Source organism: Pelophylax lessonae (assembly GCF_965119305.1).
Source record: "Pelophylax lessonae genome assembly, chromosome: 4".
NCBI classification, from domain to species: Eukaryota; Metazoa; Chordata; class Amphibia; order Anura; family Ranidae; genus Pelophylax; species Pelophylax lessonae.
Window position 1 is genome coordinate 177,554,949 of NC_138771.1, and position 27,534 is coordinate 177,582,482.

Consider the following 27,534-nt stretch of genomic DNA (forward strand, 5'->3'; position numbering starts at 1 on the left):
ACAGCTCTCTGTCTGTCTAGCTCTATTATACTCACAACTGCGGTGTTAATGTGCGTTGACACCAGATACACAGTGACATTTACTGCTAATGACGCTCTCTGGCTCTCAGATTCAAAACTGCCTAAAATAGAATATTCTGCAGTAACTGTAATCAATGGCAAAGCACCAGCCTTACAATTTCTCCATCCTATTGATCGCAGCTTACACTGTATAAACCAGACTCGGCAAAATTTCTCTATGGCAGCCTTCAAACAGCGTGCAATTAGACATGTGTAAAAGGAAACAGATGTTGCGGAAAAATAATTGCTTGTCTGCATTTTTGATGATCTTTTTCTTTCAATTCCAAACATGCAAATCAGTTGTCTGTTAACTGTTAGGAAGAAGTCTGCGGAGAGATCGATAACACCCTACAAAGTTGTTTAATCAGTTTTAGTTTTTATTTTGTGGGTAAGCAAAAGCTTGGTTTGGATTGGCTGGGTTAACAAGCACCGCAGTCCTCAGGATGGTAATCATTTCTGTGCAGACAGATGATGATCACATGGGTTGAGTGCATCATAAATGCAAATATTAGAGGATGGCAGTATCATAGGGTCACCCCATCAAATCTAAAAGTGCACTAGAGGTAGGTATTACCCAGGAGTACTTCTATTTATTATAAACATGATACAACAGAGGTTTAGCGCCGGTTCACACTACCGCGACGCTACTTCCCGGGGCGACCTCCGAGATCGCGGTGCGAGCAGCGCGCCGCGACCTCGGAGCGGCCGCCACGGACTTCATAACATTGAAGTCTATGGCGGTCGCCTCCTGGTCGCCCCATAGAAGCTCCGGACCCTTTTTCTAAGTCGGAGCGACTTGTGTCGCTCCTATTAGAACGGGTCTGCAGCTTCCCTATGGGAGGCGACCTGTGAGGCGACCAGGTCGCCTCACAGGTCGCCTTAGAGTGAACGGGGGCTTAGAATAATAAATCTAACAAAAAACATAAATGCAAGAAAATGTAAATATTTAAAAATATAGATTGTTGCACACCAGCAGACTATGCCTGATAATTGTACACAGCTCAAGAGATCATTTCAGTGACCTAAATTGGGGGTATTCAGTAAATACTATATTTGATAAAATTGAGAAAGATTACAGTGGAATGACTGGATAAAGCTAACTAATCTTAAAAATGCTCCATCCCACCTCTTAACACTTATTCTGATTACCTGTGTAAAAAAGATGTCTATACTTAACTATTTTCAGACCACTCCACTCTGGGTCAGCTCCTTTGTGTCAGCCAACGGCGACTGCAGGGGAGATGAGGAAGTTCCAACAATGGATGGGCCATACTCACAGACATCACTGCTCCCAAGCATTGCCAGCTATTATTGAGCACTCTCTCCTCTCCCCTGCAGCAAGTGCCAACTGACACATGGCAGATCATGTAACTAGACCGGAGTACTGAAAATAGGTAGGTATACAAATCTTTCTTACACAGATTAGTCATAATAAGCATTAAGAGTGGGGAGGAACATTTTACAAACTAGTTACCCTGATCCTGCAATTCTACTTTAACCACTTCCCGCCCGTCATATAGCAAAATGACGGCCGCAAAGTGGTTGCACTATCCTGACTGGGCATCATATGACGTCCAACAGGATAGACCGTGCACAGAACGGCGATCGGTGGTGCAGTGTGTCACTCTGACACACCGCATCTCCGATCTCGGTAAAGAACCTATGACGTAGGCTCTTTACCATGTGACCAGCTGTGTCCAATCATAGCTGGTCACATAGTAAATAGGAAGTGCCATTGATCGGCTTTCCTCAGTTCGCGTCTGACAGGCGCGAGTAGAGGAGAGCCGATCGGCGGCTCTCCTGACAGGGGGGGGGGGTATGTGCTGGTAATCAGAGCATTGATTACCAGTTCAGACCTTTGGGGGATGCCACTAGAGCCACCAGGGATTGCCCACCCATGGCCACCAAGGATGCCCACCCATGCCACCAGGGATGCCAATCAGTGCCCTCCTCATCAGTGCTGTGTTTCATTGCCATCTATCAGTGCCACCCACCAGTGCCCATCATTTCCCATCAGTGCCACCTATCAGTGCCGCCTACCAGTGCCCATCAGTGCCCACCAATGCGGCATATCCGTGCTACCTATCAGTGCCCATAAGTGCTGCAAATCAATGCTGCCTATCAGTGCCAATCAGTGCGGCACATCAGTGCCACCCCATCAGTGCCTCCTCATAAGTGCCTGTCAGTGCAGCCTCATCAGTGCAGTAAAAAATAAAAAACCTTGCAGTGATCAAATACCACCAACAGAAAGCTCTATTTGTGGGAAGAAAATTACATAAATTTGGTTTAGGTACAGTGTTGCATGACCGCACAATTGTCATTCAAAATGCAACAGCTCTAAAAGCTAAAAATTGGACTGGGCAGGAAGGGGGTGAAAGTGCCTTGTATTGAAGTGGTTAATGTACATCTAACTCATAACCAAAAATGCAATATATTGCAGCTTTACAGTCCTTAGATGTGGTGGCTACATTAGAATTTTTTTTTGGGCTTTTTCCTTTTATTTTCACCTGGTGACCCTGCGGATAACACACTTCCTGTACCAGGGTGACAATGTTCATTCACTGTAATGGAAGGTTGCTGAACATGTCCTTATCCTAAAAGGGAAACAATTGCAGTTTTCCTCATCTAAGAACAAGTAAGCTGCAATATATAACATTTTTCTTTGTTGTTTTAGATATCCTTTGATAAAACTGAGAAAGAATAATGTAGACTATTTTATTAATATGTGTAGCAAAAACATGCAAGACCCTAACAGACCTCCCCCTTATATCACTAACAAAAAATGTTGGTCTTTTTACCCCTTTATTACACTGGGGGGGGGGGGGGGGAGGGGGGCTAATCTGATGTTTCTGCACATTTCTAAAAAATGTACTAGTTGTTTTGACTTGCAGTATTCTGTTTCAGTATTTTTCATGATATGTTTAGTTTTAGAAATGAATAGTTCAGATTGGTTAAAGGTTTACTTTTAAAGTATAACTAAAGGCAAAACTTTTTTTTTTTTTTTTTTTGTGGTTTTGGATAGATTGGAGATGGATTAGAACCCCTGTCCATTTTTATTACTGCCTGTGCCCCGTTATTGAGATTCACCCTCTCTATTTGTCCTGTTTACCATTGAAAGTGAAAGTAAAACAAAATTCCAAATTTTGGGTTGTCCACAGGAAAGTAATAGAGGGAACATTTTCCAATGGGGACACTAGTTCTGGTGGCCTGGGGGTCCCCAAGGAATTCCCTTAATGTGCTGTAATTTCCTCTTAATTCCTGTTTGGCTATGGAACAGGAAATTAAGGGAAATCTCCGCAATGAGACACAGATGGGGAACAAAAACTCTGACAGGGGTTATAACTCTCACTTGCCCTATCCAAAATGAAAGAAAACATTTTGGCTATAGCTTTACTTTAATCTTTGTTTGGTAACAAAGAAGATATAATTCTGGGAAGATATAAGGATACAGTCTGCCTAAATGTATATTTTTGAAGTTTTATATACGCGTACGAGAAGTTTCTATCATGTAACATAATTAAAGAGTCACCAATGAGGTGTTTTTTGCTGCTTGAAAAATGCATAAAACTGTCATGTAGACTGTGTTTGTTAGATGGATAATGAAACATATAAGGGCAATCATGACTGTCTTTATTAACCTCAGTCATTTGACTTCAAAAAATTTGATTTTTTTTTTTAGCAGTTTTGGCCTGTGCAACATTTACCTTAATTGACCAGTCTAATTTTTTCCTAACAAAATCACTTCACCCATTGGACGATGAATAGGAATCAACACCATCACCTACAAACCAGGAAGTATATTTATCATACATGCATATTCTGAATTGGAAATCTTCTTTTCTAATACGATATGTCTACGATATCCATTAAAAGAAAATGACTGTCAGTGTTGTGCATGCTAAACAGAATCTGTAGTAGGATAGACAAATAACCTTGGCTTGTAATGATTCAACATTAGAAAATCCCAGTGCTTTGTCAAAAGCTCAGCAAGCCTAGAAAGCTGACAAAACATTATACCATAGCATTTGGCTAATTTGATACTGACCTGGACACAATAAATAAAGAAAAAATCAATGGTTATTTTAACATAAGATAAAAAGCTTTTGCCACGAATCTCTTACTGTAAGGCTGCCAACTCCAGGGAATTACAACCCAGTATCCTCTTGTCTAAAGCTATTAAAGATGCCTGACAGTGCAATAAAACATGGCACATGTTCAAAAGTGCACATGCTGATTTCAGAGAAAAAGGCATACTAGATCCTGGCAGTATTTTTCTTTTATTCAACCATGATCGTTTTCTTGGTCTTGGTAACTATCCATGTGAATGAATGATGTTTCTATATGTTAAGCTGTGACTTATGGAAAAAACAGGTTTAAATGTATGTTACAGTAAAAGAAAATATAGCACTTTTCTCAAGTCTACAATCAAATAAAACGATTTTCTTAACTTTCTTTGTGGTCACATATGCATAGCTCCCAACTGTCCCTGGTTTCGAGGGACTGTCCCTGATTTGGAACAATGTCCCTCTGTCCCTCTTCCCTCCTCATTTTTCCCTCATTTTGGTCTGATCTATATAGTTGTATATAAAATGCACAATTTATCTTTCAAAAAGTGTTTCCCAGTGCTAAACCTTTCATCCAATTTCTAAATTGCTGCATTTGTAAATTTCAAAAACCAATATAAAGATATAGAAGCGGATAAAGAAAGCACTTGTGGGTTCAACTAATCTTTTTTTTTTGTATAATTCTCCTTTAAGGGGGCATGACAGGGGCTGTTTCCTGTGCCTACATACTTTTACTAATAGGTGTCCCTCGTTCCCATGTTCAAAAGTTGGAAGGTATGCATATGTTGTATTTATGAAAATATGATATCTAATTTGGCTCATTTACACTAATGCCCACAATAATGCCCACACTGGGGAAGTTTTCTATTCACCAATACAGTTGTAATTGGGCATAAAGTAAATATCATGGAGCGACTTACAAAACCTATTTTACTCCTTTATCATTAAAGGAGAATTAGTTCTCCTACACAAGATACTTTCTATCATTGAAAGTTTCAAATGTTACACACAGATAAATATACAGTTTATTAAAATTTGTTGTTAGTGGAAGAAAGAGAACTTCATGATCAGAAGGATTTTTATGCTGATAAAACCTAAAGAATGAACAATAGAGTCCCACCACGCTGCTGCATTTGTCTGATCCTGAAAATAAAAACCACCCATGTGGGGGGTTAAGTGTAGAAAAATATGGAAGCCAGTATACTGCAAAACGCTGAAACTTTACTTTTGAATTTTTAAAAAGTTTCAGAGAATATTGTATAACATAAAGTAGAAAAGGATGTTAACAGTTTTAGCACCAGAGGGGCGGCTCTAAGTGGCTTACAGAGATGCTCATGTCACCAAAACATTTTGTTAGCTGTATGTATCTGCTCAGTGAGGTATTTGTAGAGATTACGACCTCAGAATCTCAGAACAATACAACAGTCTAGTGTTCCACTTAGTTATGTGAAAGACTATACAGGTATCTTCATTGAAGCTTTTTTTTCTGAAGCTCCATTGATAAATGGAGAGGAAGACACTGTAGGAATCTTTCTCTCTCCTGCTGGTTATGTAGACTTTAGCTTCAACGAGGTATAGTATTAATATACCAATACCTTACTCCGTCCACATTACAATAGATTTTGTTAAATTGGGGTTTATTAATTAAAGGCACGTGGACTGTTCACTTTGCAAGTGCAGTTGCATTCTGCAAGGGAAAGCGCTGTTTTTATTATTTATTTTCCTTGCACGTGAGTGCTTGTTCTTTGCAAGGTGAAGTTACACAACATTCGCTAAGCTCTGGGTATGATTCTCTTGCAGAGTGCAACTTCATTTGCAAGGTAAATAGTATATTTGCCTTTATTAATCAACACCATTATCTCTGAATGCCAGCCTTCCCACTTCAAAATGGACCAATACCTAAAGCTTAGTACACACAATTAGTGTTAGTATTAATAGCTGTTAGTACAGCGATCTTCCCTGCTGAGCTCTTGTGTTCTGCCAGGGGGACGCCCCCCCCCCCTGGCAGAACACTCCGATTAGCGCTCTCAGCAATTGGCTAAGAGCCCTGATCAGATGCCATCCAGCAGACCTTATTTGGACATGCCCCTTCGACAGAAGGTTAGCCTTCAGTCATGCGAGCTGCCGTACACACGGGCCGAATGTGTGCTGGTTTCTATTGAACTGGCTGATGCTGCCCGATATTCGGCCTGTGTATATGGCCCTTAAGATTATAAACTTAGCCTAGTGTCCAATTACAGAAATAAACCTTGAAATTGCATATGTAAAAAACATAAATTTCCTGGAGAACATAGGTCAGCTCTTCCTTAGGTAGCTCTGTCATGTGATTAATGCCAAGGCAGTGGTGGTGAAGTGACTTCTGCATAGGTAAAGGATACTATTTATGTAAAGCCATTGATTGAATACATGTCAGTACCTAAAGCCAGGCCCAGCACTGGCTGAATGACTGGAGGGATCTCAAAGTTCTGCCTTATGCAGGAAAGGAAAATTTAGGCACCATTTTTACAACTGCAGAGATTTAACTTTAGATCTGCTTTAGGGCAGATGCTTTGCTTTATGTAAATACCAAAATAACTGTGAATGTAAGCATTTAGCATTATAAAATGACAATAATGAAACATGGCAGACAGAAATACCATCTCTAGCATGTCTTGGTATTTTGGGCTAATACTGTATATCACTGAGAACTTAGCTTCCCGGACTTACCCATGGCAGTTCAGGATGCTGCTAATCAGTCTATTCAAAGTAGTGATTTATTTCCTGATTTTTCTTGTGTTTTGCTTTCATTGGCATTCTCTCATTAAAATGAAATATAGTAGCAGTAATCACTGTATCCTGTTGTATAAATTCATGTTAGTGCCATAAAACATTGCTTGAAAGTTTCCTCTGCTTTGTCAGATTCCCTGATTGCCTTTGACAGCCAGGCGTGACTTCCCCATGTCCTGGCACGACCCTTCAATCCAGCTTATTTTTACCTGTTTTAAAGGGATTTGTATATAAAAGCAATCTACATGTCTGCCCACCATGCAGAGGGATTAAGAAGCTAATTTATAAAAATGGGATCTTGTTTATCCAATAGGATTACACTGATGTCTAGCTGAGGCCATCATATATCTTGATTAAAACAGTTTTAAATCACTAGTTCGGTATACTTTCCTTTATTTGAGCATTGCAATAGAATTGTACAGGTTACTGGATCTTGCACCCATTGAAAGTATCCTTCAGACACTAGACTTAACTTTACTGGGGACAGCACAATAATTAACCTCTTTTAGTTCTTTTTATGAAATGAACTGTGGCTTTACACTATTAAATAAAAGGCTCAGATTTAATAACATGGCACAAACAAAACCAAAATGTTGTATCCAATCACTGACAACAGTGCAGAAAATGAATACTGATCTGTGCTTGATATAATTATGATATCTTTAACTTTCAACCAGTTCATTAAATGACAAACTAGATCAGATGTGCTAGGTGTTTAGTTTAATTGCAAAATTTTATATAAAAAAAAAAGCCCAAAACAAAAGTGTCCCCCCAATCCCATGAAAGATACCAACATACCAGCCCTATGGGATTATATTTCCACTGCAAAAGGTCCATTCCCACTCAGGCCTCCTGCTTAGTTAATTACAGCTGGATGCCCTTCAACATATACTGTATGTATGGGTACTTCAGGAAAAATAAATTTCAAAAATGACCTCCTCCCCAGTGGAATAATCATTAAGAGTCTTGTGTCTTAATTTCACACACACTGGCCCTATTATCAATTAAACAAAAAATAATGCAGACTTCAATTTAGAACAACAAGGCTTCCACACATTTTTACTCCTGGGGTGGGTTAATTACCTTATTTATCGATTTATTTGTTTATTTATGCTATTTATATAATAAATATAATTTATAAAATGTGTCTACATTCATATCAGTCACTGTTTAAAAAGCTTACAATCTAAGGTCCCTATGTCACATGCATACACTAAACTCTATGAGAGTTATTCGTCCTGGGTCAAGAAGACATAGTAAAATTCCTAAAATGTAACCCTACGTAGGTTTTTTATTGAACAGGAAAACCATAATGGATCAAATAAGACAATTTGGCTTTATTCTAACTTCTTATTGAAGTGAGTGGGGGTAGGTAATTTTTTTTTTGGGTGGCTGCTACTTTCTGTATTGATGAGACAGTAAACACTCCAAGGTTCATAGGGCACTAACAGCAACTTTCTTGTTCTCACAGAGGGTGTCCCTCAGGGCCAGGCTGGTGTGGCTTTAGAGGAAGCATCCCTTTTTGAGCTCATCCCTTGAACAACCATGCTGATGCTGATACATTTAAAGGATTGTATTTGTATATATGTTTGTGTCTGAGGCCTATGGTAGTTATTAATCAAAATGCTTTATTTAAAACTTTTTTTAAAATTGAAATGTAAAATATAAAAACTAGAAGAATTGTTGTATCTGTATTTGTGAAAGTGGATGTGCAGTAAAAATATGTTTTTTATGCAACTGAAAAAAAATGAAATAACTCGGTATAGTAGGGAACACATTGCCACTTGTTTCTATACCCTGTTTTCTGTTTTATTACTATATCATTTTTAGTTCAGAGGCAAAATCCCAGGCTCCCTGTATCATAGAATAGGAAATAAGACTTAAAAACACACACACTAATACATGTGCACTGATAAAGGAACAGCATGGTAACTAAGTCATTTGAAAAACTAACTAATGTCTTTCAAAAAGAAATTGCGATAGTGCAGTTTTATGACTTAGTCTCTTGCAGGTTAATTGCCTGAATATGGCCTCATTTGTAATGCAATCACTAAGAACCCAAATTCTTTCTATGACTCTTTTAGCTCCAGCCCCCCATTGCTGACCATTGCTGACTATTACTGCCTCAGAGCTCCCATAACAGCACATTCGGCTATTGGAAGAGAAAGCATATAACTCAACACATGTTATTATTAATTTCACAACAGCAAGGCTTTCCTAAGAATTCCCAAACCTTTTCATTAAGAACAAAAACTCCACAATACCAGATGTAGGGATAATAGAGCTGTAAAGAAACCTCACATCAGTGAAGGTTTTTAGCATTTTTTATAGTTCATTTCTCCTGGTCTATAGCTTTTGGCTAAAGCAAATGTGTATCTCCGGTTTCTCAAGACACTGGGGACTGGGAGAGGCTGAGTTTTGGCAAATTAACTGTTAAAATCTGACAAAGATACATTTGAAAACAACCAATGCTGATACATTCAAAGTCATAGTAATATCTGTTCAGATTGTGGATAGATGCTGGTAAAACAATGGTAACTACATGTAAAGGTAGATTTACATGAGAACTTTGTGTTATACTTACCGGTAAATAGAGTATTTTAGGAAAATGATTACATTGTTCCACTACAGCCGGCCTAGCAGTGCTACCTGCTTTACATTGGAGATGAGCTCCCCCCATAGCTCATAGACATTTCAAGTTAAGACTAAATCCAGTATTAAAGAATGCTTTATGTACCACCCACTCTAGAATGAAAATAACTCCAAATAATCCTTAATGAGGCTGCCTCTCTATGTGCACCTGTATTTGCACTACAGTAATCAAAAAACCAAATTAAGACAACACTACAGCTAAAATACAATACTTAAATACAAATAAGCGACCAAAGTGCTCAGTGAAATCAATACAATAAATGATCCTGTAAATAATGCTGCTGTGTGTAAACTTTAACATATACATAAAAAGTGCCACCATTTTCAATCATGTATGCAATTGGTGCAAAAAAGTGCATGAAAAAGCCCATCCAATTAGCTTGACAAACACAATATGCCAAGCTTTTCAATCCCCCCAATCATAAGAATCCCAAGTCCTCCTGGATCCTGGGGTTTCCCCTAGGGAGTGTCACTCACCAAAAGTAATTGACCCCTTATGTAATGAGCAGGTCAATATGCACTGAAAATATTCCAGGACCACTCCTCCACATACTCCACCACCATGCCACTACCGGGAGAACTCCAAAACTGGATGATTCCACCACCTCCTTCCAGATTTCAAACAGAGAGACACAGACCCAAAATATCATTGCACACCATTTTAATTAAAACTAATGCCCATAAAACATGTAATAATCCATTCACACATGCATGTAGTGCCTTCCTTGGCACCTGGTATGGCCAGTCTACTAGATTGTAAAAAACCGCCGCTGTTCTGCAATGTTCTAGAGCCAGCATGCATTTCAACTGTTGGAAGTGATGTCAGAAGGAGTGATGTCATCAACTGGAAGTCCCGGGGTAGAATTCCTTCTTCAAGCACTTTGGTTGCATATTTGTATTTAAAGCGGGAAATAAATCGCCAGAAAAATAAAAAACAATTGGCCCCCCCTGCAGGTTTAAGTCATAATGTGCAAATGTGGGGAAGACAGCGCAGATTTGTGTGTGTGAATGCTAATAAAGTGCTCAAAGTGCTAAATATTTATAATGGATGCATGTGTAAATAAATACCACATAAGATCTCAAATCAACAACAAAATATGCAAGTAAATATAAAAAATAAATATATAGAAATCTCTTGACATATATGTTAAAAGTGCAGATCACCACCTTATATATAGTGCAATTGATAAAAAAATATATATAAATCAGGTAAATGACATATAAAAAGTCCAATATCAAAAAACAAAAGTGCAGTAGTCAGCAAGTGGCAAGTGAAAGTCTTTTGGTTATAAAAACAACCCGAAAAGGTGCTCAGGTGCTGAAAATGAATGCATGCAACAATAGTGCGATGGTGATGGTCCTCTCCCCTAGGTAGTTGGCACTTACCAGACAGTGTGGACCCCTAAACCATACAGCGTAAGGGTCTCACAGGCTTGGTCCGGCATATAATCCGGGTGAAGTACTGTGAATGGAACTGGCTATCAATTGCGGGTTCCCTGTACACTCTCACCAGACGGTCCCCATATAGAAAGGAAAGGAAGAATCCCAATAGCGTAATATTGCTTAAGATTGAATTTATTGGTCTCAACATAAGAATAAAACTCACATTTGGATGATAAAAAACAGGCACTGTAAGAGCGGTAGATCTCTGAGATGACGGTGCGCAGCGGGGCTTGGCTCCGGCGTGCGTTCCACCGCTACTGGAAGTGACGTTTCCAAGGGGCTCGTAGCCGGAAATTGCGTTGACGCGTTTCGCCTCCCACTGGGCGTTATCAAAGACGTATGTCCTAGTAATGTACTAGTATGCACTGCATAGTAGCACATTATGACAGACTTACCTGTACATGGAGCCCTCCAGCGCAGCACTGTCACAGCTCCTCAGAGCTGCCATCTTCACTGGGGCTTTCTTCTGGTTTCACTGCCTCTGGCTGTATGAATAGCCGGGGCCATGATGATGTCACTCCTGCACAAAGTATGCTGTCCCTTCAGAGCGCATGCGCCGGTGACATCATTGGCTGCATGTTGTGTAAATATCTTCTAAACAGTGCAAGTTTAGGAGATATGTACTGTATCTACAAGTAACCCTTATCATAGGCTAGCTCAAAGCTTGTAAAATGCCTGAAAAACACCTGAAAAGCAAAAGTGCTTTGAAATTACAAGGAACAAGCAGGACAATGGCATCTAAAAGTCATGTAATATATTACAAAACAATTAAACATGCTGTCCCTGATGTTTTGAAAGTGAAAAAATGGGCTCCCAGTGTGTGTATGGAGCTGCGTAGCTGCAGACCAGTCAGGATGCCCATGTTGACCCATATCCACAGCCAAACTGGCCTACAACGGGCACGTGAGCATCAAAAAAATAGACCATAGATCAATAGAAGAAGGTGATCTGATCTGATGAATCATGCATACATCATGTGGATGGCCAGGTGTGAGCGCATCGCTTACCTGAGGAAGAGATGGCACCAGGATGCAGTATGTGAGGAAGTGTGGATGTTACTTTGACACATACCTCCTTCCTAAACATTGTTTCTGACCAAGTACGACCATTCATGGAAAGTGTATTCACCGATGGTAGTGGCCTGTTTTAGCAGGATAATGCACCCTCCTACACTGCAAAAACGGTTCAACAATGATTTAGTGAACACAACAATGAGTTTGAGGTGTGGACTTGGCCTCAATTCTTCAGATCTCAATCCAACTGAACACTTGTGGGATGTGCTGGAAAAACAAGTCCGATCCATGGAGGCCCCACCTTGCAACAGTACTTAAAGGATCTGCTACTGATGGCTTGGTGCCAGATACCACAGCATAACAAAGGTCAATATTAGGTTTAGTGGTCATAAAGGTATGGCTGAAACACTGTCTGTCCTAACAAATGGTTAAAGATTTAGAAACTTGCCTTCTTCCTTGTATGCTGTTCAAAGGCTTCCTATTGGGACAGACTCACACTGAATTTCTTCAGAAATTTTGGCAGTCATGACACCTTCTAAGAATCATCAAAAAGGTAAGACTAGGTACAATGGTAAAGTTCCTCCACCCCAAACTTGCTCATCCAGCTCTTTCTGGATCTTGCTTTGTGTACTGGTCCAAATCATTTGGTGGAGGGGGGATTATGGTGTGGGGTTGTTTTTCAGGGGTTGGGCTTGGCCCCTTAGTTCCAGTGAAAGGAACTCTTTAAGAGTCAGCATACCAAGACATTTTGGACAATTTCATGCTCCTAACTTTGTGGGAACAGTGTGGGGATGGCCCCTTCCTGTTCAAACAAAGACCATAAAGACAAGTATGAGCGAGTTTGGGGTGGAGAAACTTGACAGACCTGCACAGAGTCCTGACCTCAACCTGATAGAACACATTTGTGATGAATTAAAGCGGAGACTACGAGGCAGGCCTTCTTGTCCACATCAGTGCCTGACCTCACAAAAGCGCTTCTGGTAGAATGGTCAAACTTTCCCATAGACACACTCTTAAACCTTGTAGACAGCCTTACCAGAAGAGTTGAAGCTGTTATAGCTGCAAAGAGTGGTCTAACACAATATTGAACCCTACGGACTAAGACTGGGATGTCATTAAAGTTCATGTGTGTGTAAAGGCAGGCGTTCCAATACTTTTGGTAATACAGTGTATATAAGAAGTGTATATAAGAAGACAAAGGAGAACAACTCACCTTACACAGAAATACAGAACAATTGGACCAGACTTTTTGGGGAAGTCATGTTCAAGTACTCTGCGGTCCAGCTGTAACCAGTTCAAATGGCCCCTGAAAAATACAACAACAACAGGATTTAATTTCTATTCAATTAAAACAGAACAGGAGAAGGAATAGTAATACTGCAAAACTGAAATCACATGATATGGATGACTACTCTGAGCAGTGGGCAATACCAATAACATACTGTAATGGGGTAGGCTCAACTGCTATGGGCAGTGGTAAACCATTCACAGGACAGGGTCAACAATGAACAGTCTAAGCAGGTTGCACCTGCAATTTTATTAAGGAAGTTAGCCAACATACATGGTTTCAATGCATAACAACTTTGTATAGCAAGCCCATAGCATAAAATAAAAAAAAACATTTGCTCATCCTAGACACTAACTAAACTCATTTATGACAAACATGGCACCTTGTAATGGGTTTCTCGAGAGAAATGCTCTTGTACCTTTTTAATTTTCTATCAGCGCTTAGCCTTTTCCCCTAGCAGCAGGCTCAAACAGTGGAGAGAATGAGAGAGAACCCTGAGTCAGGTCACTTATAAAAAGGCCTGTGGATGGCTGAGACCACTGGTCAGGTCACTTATAAAAAGGCCTGTGGATGGCTGAGACCACTGGTCAGGTCACTTATAAAAAGGCATGTGGATGGCTGAGACTAACTAATGAGGTCTGGCTACCAAGTAAGAGGTGGACCTCGGAATGTAAGCTTTTCCCATGTGAAGCTCTACAAAGCCTATGAGCTCCAGAACCCAGGGCAAGACCTAATAACATTTTGATAAAAAAAAACTTTTTTCACATGACACAAACCCTGGAGCCCCTCATTATGTGTACCTAAGAAGCTAAGGTGACACATACACACCCTCCACAATCCTGCCAGCCAGTGCCTTAGAATATTTATATATCAGAAGTGGCACTTTCTTCTTAAAATAGTATATATTTTACCAACGTGAGTAACCTAAATTGAATAGACAATTAATACATTTGTTTTGTCTAGGACCAGTTGAACTACTGAAAATACCTAACCAATTAACTGCTATGGATCATAACACAAGAGTGCCCTTTGTGGTTTAAGCCAAAATATATCCAAGAAACAGCAGCCAGGAAAAATGAACCATGATTCAATCTCACAGGAACAATTATTGCATTTTAATGCTATAGTATTATAATATTTATAGGATTGCTTTACTGACAGTAGTAAATTAACTATTTTTCCTATATTCTCTTCAGACAGGAAGTCAGCCTTTATTTCTAAACATTTTGATTTATCTACAGATTCATAATTGGTGACGTTGGCTTACAGGGACTAGAATAATGTATTGAAATATTTAGAAAAAAAAAGGAAAATTGGATATAGATGAACTTGTAGAATGTGTAGTGATTTCACGCAAGAAACATGTCTGTTTCAAACATGTGCTCCGTGAAGTCAAAGAGTGCATTTGCCTATGATCTCAACCCACTTGGGGTCTACGTGTGGTAGATTCTTAAGCCTAGTACACAACAGTGTTTTTTTTTTTCGTTCAACCCAGCAGAGTTGATCGGAAAAAAAAACCTGACCGCTCAGGAGGATCCGCTGTACTAACTATCTGACGTTAGTACAGCAATCTCCCCTGCCGTTCTCAGCCATTGGCAGGGAGCACTGATTGGGAGTCGATTGACAGACCTTACTGGGTCATGCCCCTGCAGTACGCACGAGCCAAATGGCTTCTGGTTTCTATTGCAATGGCCAATGCCACCCTACATTCGGCCCGCGTGTACTAGGCTTTACTCACTGACCTAAATGTCATCAGGTTGGCCACACTTTCAAATGTATTGTTGTGACAGTAAAGTCCATACAGGGCCCTTGAGAGAGCAGTTGAGTTGAAGAAACCTACTTGCATGAGGTGAGAGGGACACTAATTAATGGGCTTGTTTGTTGTTTGTACCTTACCATGGCAATGATTTATGGGTAAGAACTGTCACAATAAAATTATGGATTTGAACAGTTAGCTTGATTTATGTACTTCAATTAATTTATTATGTTTCTCTGTTCCTTTGTAATCGCATAGCCATCCTCAAGCATTGCCCTGTGTCTCATCTTGTCTAAAATCAGCCCTGTCTGCAGTGAAAGTGACTCTACATAGAGGACACATTTAAAGATTACAGATACTATCAAATGCAATTTACATTTCTGAGAAGTGTCCAGCATTACATCACAGCTGACTGGTATAGAGGGCATGTACCACATGATTCAATAGAATTCTAACCCACTAACCTAGGGATAAAATGAATCTATTGATTTGAATAATTTCTGCCTTCTAGCGTAAACAACAAAAAACGAGAGGAAAGGACATTGCAATGTAGAAAATGAAAATCACATACAGTAATTAACTGCAGGTCTGATCAGATATGTTATTATTATTGTAAAGGGTGAAATGTGGCATACAATTATAGTATATTTACAAAAAATGCATGTTTAAATATATTTAGGCTACATTGGTGTCACATTAAAATAAATATTTTGCACTTTCAAATGTTAAAGTGTTACCAAACCTAGGACCCTGCATTCACTATATCTGGTCTCCCACAGTACACAGAGCATGGAAATGCAATTATTATATAAATATTATTAATATTATTAATATATAATTAATATTATATAAATATAAACAGCTAAATACGTTTTTTCATTAGCAGTATGTAGCAGTCTTGTGACTTCTACCTGGTAAAGCTTGTAGGAAGAGTTTTCATTTTCCTCTGACTTTCCTATGAGATTTCTGACCCTCTGTCTAGACAGTGCTGTTTGGCTGATCGCATGCACCCTTTCCAAGAAAACATAAAAAAATCTCTCTAGCAAAAAACACGGAACTAAGCATGTGTAGAGTGCCCCCAGGGCTCTGTTCCATCAGGAGAGGGATTGGGGACTGTGGAAGAAGGGGAGGATCAGAGAAGACAGGATCAATCAGTTTTTTTACACAATGCGCAGGATTAGGTTCCATAGTGAGTATAACAGGCATACATTACTGCATATACAGACTGATTTTACTGTTGTGAGTTTAGTAACACTTTAAGTATGTTGTGTACATTGAGTGGTAAACATATAACTGAAAACCAAACTCCCGCCAAAACATTTTTGTGTAATGTTTGATAAAAAGGGAAAGGGCAGAATTTCTGTTAAGTTTGGATTTTCATATTGTTTCAGTGGAGGTAGGCTGTTGATCACTGACGGTACCTTGCTGTCCCAGTGATACTCATTTCTCCCATATAAAATGTGATGTAAAATGTCAAAAACTATAACAGTTTCAGACTTTTGCAACATATACTTACGTTTCATCTGTGAATGCTATACCAAAATATTCTTTCTCTTTTAGATTGAAGTGTGATGCCACTAGATCAAGGAGCTCCTTGGCCAGCAGTTTTGGCTACAAATGTAAAAGAAACAAAGATTAGGATATAATTCATGATAACATATACAATTAGCCATTTAAATGGGAAATAACATTTTGCATTTTATATGACTAACTATAAAATGTATTCATTTTGTGAATACTTTAGCTTTACAAAATGTACCAATGCAAACTTAAGACCCTTCAAAATACCTGAAGTCACTTACTCAATTTATTACTTTTTAAAGTAAATGCCTATACAAACAATGCTAACTTTGGAGACATAGTCATTAAGTCCTATAAGTCCAATTTACTACAGTAAATTAAGCTTATACTGCACAAATTGTTGGCGCTATATAAATCCCGTATAATAATAATAATTAAGTCCTCCCACTCTTATACCAATATAAATATAAAAATAGACCCTTGCTTTGCAATGCAGCTACAAAGTCCAGTCATAGTTTTGTTTGTATTCTTTGTATATCACTGATTTCTTAAGTGCCGGACAGTTACATAAAATATATATCATCACAGTATACAATGTAATGTTTTAATTTATTGCATATGTAAAAAAATATATTTTAAAAGTCAACAAAAGTATGTTTTTTTTTTTTTATACAATATGCATACCATTAACCACTTTAATACAGGGCACTTCCCTCCCTTCCTGCCCTTTGAATGACAATTGCGTGGTCATGCAACCCTGTACCTACACCAAATTTATGTAATTTTCCCCCCACAAATAGAGCTTTCTTTTGGTGGTATTTGATCACCTGTGCGATTTTTACTTTTTGCTAAACAAATAAAAAAAGACCGAAAAGTTTGAAAAAAAAAAAAAGTTTTTTTGTTTATGTTATACAATTTTGTAAATAAATAAGTTTTTTTCCTGCACTGATGAGCACTGATGAGACTGCACTGACAGGCACTGATGAGGAGGCACTTATGGGGTGGCACTGATGGGGTGGCACTGATGGGGTGGCACTGATAGGCAGCACTGATAGGCGGCACTGATACGCGGCACTGATAGGCACTGATATGTGGCACTGATAGGTAGCACAGATATGCAGCATTGGTGGGCACTGATAGGCGGCACTGCTGGGCACTGATAGGCGGCATTGATGGACACTGATAGGTGGCACTGACAGGCACTGATAGGTGGCACTGACGGGCACTAATGGGCACTGATAGGCGGCACTGGTGGGCACTGATGGGCACTGATGGGCGGCACTGACGGGCGGCACTGATGGGCACTAATGGGCACTGATAGGCGGCACTGGTGGGCAATAATGGGCACTGGTGGGCGACACTAAAGGATGGCAATGATGGGCACTTGTGGGCAGCACTGATAGGGAGGACACTGGTGGGCATCACTGATGGGGAGGGCAATGGGGGGCTCCCTGAGCCCTGATTGCCATCCCTGGTGGCCATAGTGGGCATCCCTGGGGTCATAGTGGGCATCCCTGGGGTCATAGTGGGCATCCCTGGTGGATCTAGTGGCATCCCCCCCCGAGTGGGTCTGCACTGGTAATCAATGATCTGATTACCAGTGCCGACCCCCCCCTGTCAGGGGAGCCGCCGATCGGCGCTCCTTTACTCGTGCCTGTCAGGCATGAACTAAGGAAAGCCGATCAACGGCTTTTCCTATTTACTATGTGACCAGCCGTGATTGGACACGGCTGGTCACATGGTAAAGAGCCTCCGTCAGAGGCGAGATGCAGGGTGTCAGACTGACACCTCGCATCACTGATCGCCGCTCTGCGCGCCCCCGGGGGGCGCCCAGAGCTGTGTTATCCTGCAGCCGTCATATGACGTCCGGTCAGGATAACACAACCACATTCCCGCCGTCAATCTGTAATAGGGCGGGCGGGAAGTGGTTAATGCATTGCACAGACACAAATAGTGTTATTTTGCTTTTCAACCTGAAAGATACATAAAAGTTCCTACTGTGGATTACACAAATACAGGTATCTCAACAAATACCCATGTATTTTCCTATTTCCCGGTGAAAACTGATGTATTTCCCGAAAAGGTTTTCATATTAATTTACAGTTTGAGGCAGGTATGTAAAAGTGCTGTGTCTTACAAGCTGCACTTTTATTTTTCAGTTTCTATAAAGCAGGGGTCTCCAAACGTTCTACACAAAGAGTTGGTTCCCTGTCCTTCAGACATTAGGAGGGCCGGACTAGGGCCAGTGGGGGTAGAAAATGTCCAAGCTTCCTGTTCGAGTAAACAATGTCCTATCTTTGTGCAAAAGAAAATAAGTGGTTGGCGCTGTCAAACGTAGGGTCTTTAACAAATGAAGTGGGTTAACTATTGGTGATGGATCAATAACTCTTGTAGTGCATAAAGTAGATAGTGATGGTGTAGACAAAAATAAAACAGATTTGTAATACTAAAAATATATATATAAGTGGGGGACTCATAGTTGTATAACAGCAGTGCAAAAATAACTAAATGTATAAATATTTCTGAAAAAAAAAAAATTGTGCAATGTGTCAGAGAAATTTGAGGAGGTGTGTTCCCTCAAAATGTAAGAACACAACGTGCTACATCTAACAGGTGTGGTTACAAAAGTGCAAAACCAAAAATGTGCAAAATGTCTAAATACATAAATATTCTTAAAAAATGAAATATGTCAAAAAATATGGGGGGTGTGCTCCCACCAAGGTGCAAAGCCAGTAATGTGACAATTGGTGTCCTATAAAATACCATATATTAATAAATACGTGTTATATTGGAGAATTAATAAATACGTGTTGTATTGAAGATTAAAAAAGAGTATATGCTTCCCTGATAAAATAGATGATAGCAGTACAACCTGCAATGAATGTATATAGGTCCACCAAAAAAGTATAAACACAGGTTTGTGAAAAAGTCTCCAATATTCCTATAATAGTACAAAGTCCATAAGAAATGATAAAGTGCTCTTGTTGCAGTGGCCCGGAGTGCAGTGAGTGGGCAAAACAGATAAGGTGCTCCCCCTCTCCTTAGGTCCCAGGCTTACCAGACTCAAGTTCCCCTACAGGGGTAGGCCGCGGGTCGATATTGGGGATCGCTCCCTCACAACGGTGATCTCGTCCCTGGTTCCGCCTGATATCCTCAATCACACTCCAACTCAGTAAAAAGGTGGCTTATAACATCGATATCCCAATAGGTTGGAAATAACCAGAATAATCCCGGGGCATGTATAAAAGAAAAATGCTTCCAATAGTGAATCCTTCACTATTGGAAGCATTTCTGGTTCTGGGAACAAAGAAACTCTGTGTTCTTTGTTCCCAGGGTTCTATCCCATTTGATATTTTCTAACAGAGAGCGCAGTTTTGGGAAATTGGCTCTTTTGAAATTCAGTGTCCTTATATTACCCTTGTGTTTCCTATTACTATGATTAATACTGAAACTAATTGACCTATGGTCACTGTTTCCTAAGTTGCCCCGTATCTCTGTATTGTTGGTAATCAGTAGGTCAAGTACCGCATTGTTTCTTGTCGGTGCGTTCACCATCTGACTCATGACATTGTCCTGCAAAACATTTAGGAACTGCCGAGCCTTGGCTGAATGCGCGGTTCCTTCTGCCCAGTCTATATCTGGATAATTAAAGTCTCCCATTATAATGATATTTCCCATCCTTGCTGCCAATCCTATCTGTAAAAGGAGGTCCACTTCCCCCCTCCTCCCTCTGGTTGGGGGGCCTATAGCATACGCCCAATATTACCTTCCCTATAGTGCCTTCCCTTTTAAGTTCTACCCATAGGGATTCTGCCTCATCCATAGCTCCATTATTAATATCATCCCTCATATTTACCTGTACACTGTTCTTAATATACAGACATACCCCTCCCCTTTTTTTACCTTCTCTATCCCTGCGATAAAGGGAATACCCCTGAATGGTCGCCATCCAATCATGAGAGCTGTTGAACCAAGTCTCTATTATCCCCACAAAATCTAAGTCCTCCTCAAACATCAGCAGCTCCAGCTCTCCCATCTTGTTGGCCAGGCTTCTGGCATTGGTATACAAACCTCGTAATTTTGACCGGTTGCATATATCCTCGTTTGATGTTGTTTTTAGGCTGCTCTTGTGATTTTTCCCCATTTCCCACCTTGGGTTTAGGAGCTCTGAACACCCTACCGCTAATGTCCCCATTTGTGCCCTCTGAATCTTTCTCCCCACTGGCTAATTCTACATCTGTACCCCCCCCCCATCACGTAGTTTTAAAGCCCCTCTAACTTTTTGGCCATCCTCTAACCCAGTACAGCTGCACCCTCCCCATTTAGGTGCTATCCGTCCCTACCAAAGAGCCGGTGGCCGACTGAGAAGTCGGCCCAGTTCTCCAGGAACCCAAAACCCTCCTTACTACACCAGCTCCTCAGCCACTTGTTAACTTCCCTAATCTCCCACTGCCTCTCTGGTGTGGCTCGAGGTACAGGTAGTATTTCTGAAAATACTACCTTGGAGGTCCTACTCCTCAACTTAGCGCCTAAGTCCCTGAAATCGTTTAGAACTCTCCATCTTCCTCTGCCTATGTCATTGGTACCCACCAATGACATAGGCATTGGTCTTCCCCAGCCCCACCCAATAATCTGTCCACCCGATCCGTTATGTGCCGAACCTGAGCGCCCGGTTAACAACAGACTGTTCGGCGCTCATGGTCTTTGTGACAGATTGCACTGTCTATCCTTCTAACGACTGAGTCCCCTACCACCAGCACCTGTCTTTCCTTTCCCTTTCTCCCGATTTCACTGGAGGAGTTCTTCCCCTGGCAGCTAGGAGCATTGCTCTGCTCCAGCAATGCTGGTCCCTGACTGGTTTCCCCAACATCACGTAACGGGGCATATTTATTGGGGTGCTCCAGCCCAGAATCGGCCTCCTTGCCTTTTTCCCTTCTACCCTTCCTGTCACCCATCTACTCTGCTCTGATGCCTGCACCTCCATTTCTCCGCCCACCTCTGTGCAGGCCCCTGCCTGCACCTAACAGGTACGATCCCAGCTATCCTTCAGTATGGACATTCGTCTCAGTGTTGCCAGCTGCTTACCTAGATTCAGGACCTGAGCTTCCAGGGAAGCAACGTGCTTACATTTTGTGCAGTTTGTTAATAGGATAAAGATGTGGTCCATTCAATCAACCAATTATGTATTAGTACCAACTTTTTTTCTTTTTCTAATTTCCCTCACACATGACTATGCATTCAAAGCAAACACATATTTATTTTATTTACTACTGTTAACGTTGCAAAATGAATATACACTTTACAAAAGTCACCAGTCACTGTGCTAAGTGAACAACCTCTATTACTTCAACACCCTGCACATACATCAAACCAAACTATGCATTTTCTTTGTAAGATGCTAAATAACCAATATACTGTTGCTACTAAAAAGGCTATCAAAATGTTTGTGCGGTGGTTGCACAAATTGCCCTAGTATTTAGTAGATATGTAGGTCAGTCACTGCCATCACTGTCTCTTTTAGCTCGTCAACTTCTACTTCTACTTTCCAAGATTCTTAAGTGCCTCGTGAGTAAAGTGCTTGAAAGAAGACATGTCAGTGTTACTTTATCAACCAACTTGCCTATTTTGTTAGAGAAGTTGTTTATTTATACTGTATATCCACTGGCCATTTTATTAAGTAGACCTGTTCAATTGCTTGTTAACACAAATTTCTAATTAGCCAATCACAGACAGAAACTCAATGCATTTAGGCATCTAGATGTGGTAAAGATGACTTGCTGAAGGTCAAACCGAGCATCAGAATGGGGAAGAAAAGGGATTTATGTGACTTTGAACGTGGCATGGTTGTTCATGCCAGATGGGCTGGTCTGAATATTTCAAAAAATGCTGATCTACTGCAATTTTTATGCACAACCATCTCTAAGGTATACAGAGAATTGTCCTAAAAAGAGGAAATATTCAGTGAGTGGAGTTGTGTGGAGGAAAATGCCTTGTTGATGTCAGAGGTCAGAGGAGAATGGGCAGATTGGATCAAAATGATAGAAAGGCAACAGTAACTCAAATAACCACTCGTTACAACCAAGGTATGCAGAATACCATCTCTGAACCCACAACACATTGAACTTTGAAGCAGATGGGATACAGCAGCAGAAGACCACACTGGGTGCCACTCCTGTCAGCTAAGAACAGGAAACTGAGGCTACAATTAGCACAGACTCACCAAAATTGGACATTAGAAGTTTGGAAAACTGTTGCCTGTTTTAAAAAGTCTAGATTTCAGCTGCGATTTTCAGATGGTAGGGTCAGAATTTGGCATAAACAACTTGAAAGCTTGTATCAACAGCTCAGGCTGGTGGTGGTGTAATGGTGTGGAGGATATTTTCTTGGCACCCTGGGGCCCCTTAGTATCAATTGAGCATAGTTTAACATGGCCTACCTGAGTATTGTTGCTGACCATGTCTATCCCTTTATAACTACAGTGTATCCATCTTCTGATAGCTCCTTCCAGCAGGATAATGCACCATGTCACAAAGCTCAAATCATCTCACCACTGCTTTCTTGAATATGACAATGAGTTCACTGTACTCCACTGGCCTCCACAGTCACCAGATCTCAATCCAATAGAGCACCTTTGGGATGTGGTGGAATGGAAGATTCACATCATGGATGTGCAGCCGACAAATCTGCAGTAATTGTGTGATACTATCATGTCAATATGGACCAAAATCTCGAAAGAATGTTTTCAACACCTTGTTGAATTTATGCCACGAAGATTTAAAGCAGTTCTGAAGGCAAAAGGGAGTCCAAGCCAGTACTAGCAGGGTATACCTAATAAAGTGGCCGGTGAGCGATTTTATATATATATATATATATATATATATATATATATATATATATATATATATACACAGTGCCTTGCGAAAGTATTCGCCCCCCTTGAACTTTGCAACCTTTTGCCACATTTCAGGCTTCAAACATAAAGATATAAAACTGTAATTTTCCTGAAGAATCAACAACAAGTGGGACACAATCATAAAGTGGAACGAAATTTATTGGATATTTCAAACTTTTTTAACAAATGAAAAACTGAAAATTTGGGTGTGCAAAATTATTCAGCCCCCTTAAGTTAATACTTTGTAGCGCCACCTTTTGCTGCGATTACAGCTGTAAGTCGCTTGGGGTATGTCTCTATCAGTTTTGCACATCGTAAGACTGAAATTTTTGCCCATTCCTCCTTGCAAAACAGCTCAAGCTCAGTGAGGTTGGATGGAGAGCGTTTGTGAACAGCAGTTTTCAGTTCTTTCTACAGATTCTCGATTGGATTCAGGTCTGGACTTTGACTTGGCCATTCTAACACCTGGATATGTTTATTTGTGAACCATTCCATTGTAGATTTTGCTTTATGTTTTGGATCATTGTCTTGTTGGAAGACAAATCTCCGTCCCAGTCTCAGGTCTTTTGCAGACTCCATCAGGTTTTCTTCCAGAATGGTCTTGTATTTGGCTCCATCCATCTTCCCATCAATTTTAACCATCTTCCCTGTCCCTGCTGAAGAAAGGCAGGCCGAAACCATGATGCTGCCACCACCATGTTTGACAGTGAGGATGGTGTGTTCAGGGTGATGAGCTGTGTTGCTTTTACGCCAAACATAACGTTTTTCATTGTTGCCAAAAAGTTCGATTTTGGTTTCATCCGACCAGAGCACCTTCTTCCACATGTTTGGTGTGTCTCCCAGGTGGCTTGTGGCAAACTTTAAAAGACACTTTTTATGGATATCTTTAAGAAATGGCTTTCTTCTTGCCACTCTTCCATAAAGGCCAGATTTGTGCAGTATACGACTGATTGTTGTCCTATGGACAGAGTCTCCCACCTCAGCTGTAGATCTCTGCAGTTCATCCAGAGTGATCATGGGCCTCTTGGCTGCATCTCTGATCAGTCTCCTCCTTGTATGAGCTGAAAGTTTAGAGGGACGGCCAGGTCTTCATAGATTTGCAGTGGTCTGATACTCCTTCCATTTCAATATTATCTCTTGCACAGTGCTCCTTGGGATGTTTAAAACTTGGGAAATCTTTTTGTATCCAAATCCAGCTTTAAACTTCTCCACAACAGTATCTCAGGCCTGCCTGGTGTGTTCCTTGTTCTTCATGATGCTCTCTGCGCTTTAAACGGACCTCTGAGACTATCACAGTGCAGGTGCATTTATACAGAGACTTGATTACACACAGGTGGATTCTATTTATCATCATTAGTCATTTAGGTCAACATTGAATCATTCAGAGATCCTCACTGAACTTCTGGAGAGAGTTTGCTGCACTGAAAGTAAAGGGGCTGAATAATTTTGCACGCCCAATTTTTCCGTTTTTTATTTGTTAACAAAGTTTGAAATATCCAATATATTTTGTTCCACTTCATGATTGTGTCCCACTTGTTGTTGATTCTTCACAAAAAATTACAGTTTTATATCTTTATGTTTGAAGCCTGAAATGTGGCAAAAGGTCGCAAAGTTCAAGGGGGCCGAATACTTTTTCGCAAGGCACTGTATATATATATATATTCTCTTATTCTTCAATATTCTAATTTTAAAACATTGGCTGACATTGATGTTGGGTACAGACAAATCGATGTTTGTTTCCACAATGAGATATCTGTGTATTTATCAAGGCATACATCCATTGTCTATGTAATGTGTAAACATCCCTATGACACGGCAGTAGCTGATACTGACTGGTACTTACAACCACACACAAATTTACACATTTTTCCATGGAACAATGAGTCTGTACTGTAGGAAAGTCTAGCCCATTATATGACTAAGGATACCACATAAAAGATTTTTCTATCTGGGAAGCAAATAACAGCAAGTATAATAGACAAAAGTGGCATTCTAGCAGAAGGAATATGTTGAGATATCAGTGCAGCCTTTTTTCCTCTACAGTTATGGTTATATTTCAAACCTCAATGTATATTATGTATATCATTTTTCATTTAATGTAGAAAAAGCTAAAGACAACATTTTATAACAGTGATTGCAATGACTTTTATCACTATGTTCTGTGTTTAGCACTCAGTATTGGGCTGGCCATTAAACGTCTGCAAAGCTCTATGGAGCAATGTGTTTCATATGTTGGCGCCTGTGTCGATCCGGCACAGTTGTTTGGGTCAAATGAAAAGTGTGTGTAGACTACAAAGTTTGCATCTATGGGATTTAAATGATCCTGTGACCACTAGATCAAAAGATACTCATCAGCATACCTGTAAAATAAGAGGGATTTACAGTAGTGATCGACCAATATTGGTTTTTCGTTGCCAATACCGATATTTTGGCCATTGCATATCGGTATCGGCCGATATTGGCTGATATTTTTGTACATTTAAAAAAAAAAAATTGTATTTTATTTTTTTGACAGGTACTTTTGTGGAGGGATCTAGGGGTGTAAAAGAACCCAAACCCCTCATCTGCACTTAAAAGCATTCAAAACGCCAAGTTTGGCTGTTTTGAATGCTGTCATGTTTTTTAATTTGGCGCCAGTACCCGGAAATGGTGTCATGACATCACTTCCGGGTTTTTGCATGGAGATCCGATGAGAGCCAAATGCGGCTTTGATTGGGTCTTCGGCGGCCGTGCAGGCTGGTTGCCCGGGTCTCTCGGTGGGACGGGAGACCCGGGCGAGCCGTGGAAGGCAGAGGGTGGGGGGACGTCCCCTCCCGCTCCTTGTAATGACAGCCGAGCATCTTCACAGCAGTATCAGTTGTCATTACAAGACAGCCGACCGTCGGCTATGGACGCTGGTACCGGGGTGATGCCTATAGCTGCAGGCATCGCTCCTAAACATGTACTTTCCCAAAATATCAGCAATATCGGTAACCTCCGGGGCCGATTCCGATATAGCGGGAAAAGTGCAGATCGGCCCTCGATATATCGACTTTGCCGATAATCAGTCGATCCCTAGTTTACAGTATACTTACATTTCTATGGACCCATGTATTGAACAGCAGGTGCGTCTCTATTATTCAGACTTATCCCACCACTCAAATAGTTGCAGAGGCTGAGAAACAGAAAAGTCCTTCCAGCAGCTCATACATTCTGTAGTTGCGTAAGAGCCAGAAGTAGAAATGACAGCAGCCTCCAAGAAGCAGGTAGTCTAGACATCTAAGAGTGTAGAATACATGCAGTGGCTGGGTAGTAGAGAAGCACAGTCTTTTCAACACATGGTCTACTGGAAACGTAAGTATATTCCCTCTTCTATGATAGGTGGGAGGGGTGTAAAATTCAAACCACAACCTATGTATCCCAATGAGAGCTCACACACAGAATACAGTCAAGAGCACAAGTTCTTCATAGGATTCAATGATGATTGCAGAGTGAATGTATGAGACTGGCTGAGAAGTGTTTTTTGACCTCTTATCTCACTGTATCATGGACATGTTAAAGTAAGACTGAGAAGGGATTGCATGGAAACCAATAATGGGTTATGGTTATAGACTCCTAAAAGTGCAGTTCTCATGTGTGTGATCCTATTGCACATTTTTAGTTGGAAGAAACAGATGACATTGGCTTCTGTGTGCTTGAATTCCCCCTTTATGCAGCCAATGCTGTATTTGGAAATGTATGGGAAGAACAGGAGCGGTTATGTGGCTTGTAAACTGGATAATGTTAGTATGAGCACATCCTGCTATTAAATTAGGGATTCCCAGGCCTGTGTGTCATAGAAACTGACATATTCTCACATTCACTGTCTGCAAAAGCAAGGCTAAGTATTTCAGAACACAAGGATCCCCAAACACTTTTTTATGAAGTCATAAAACTTTAGGAAGAACCTCTCTGATCTATGTCCCTTCATTCATATAGAAGCAGACATATTTAGGCCTCACGCATACAGGGCTTAAAAATACGGCTCGTACAGTTGTTTGACTTTTTTAAAAACTTTTTTTTTAGCTTGTAAAAGCACCTCTATTTTAGCCCTTTATGACC

At 40.4% G+C, this 27,534-nt stretch overlaps 1 protein-coding gene across 7 annotated transcripts in view; it reads right to left on the reverse strand.

Moving 5' to 3' along the window:
• The window catches only part of FRMD4A (FERM domain containing 4A), a 580,110-nt gene that overhangs the window by 204,109 nt on the left and 348,467 nt on the right, over positions 1-27,534 (reverse strand). For all 7 annotated transcript variants that reach the window (XM_082254218.1, XM_082254217.1, XM_082254215.1 and 4 more), the window contains exons 3-4: positions 16,558-16,652; positions 13,211-13,303 (exon numbers count right to left, since the gene is read on the reverse strand). In XM_082254218.1, coding sequence (XP_082110344.1) covers positions 13,211-13,303; positions 16,558-16,652 — 188 coding nt within the window. The remainder of the gene's footprint in view (positions 1-13,210; positions 13,304-16,557; positions 16,653-27,534) is intronic.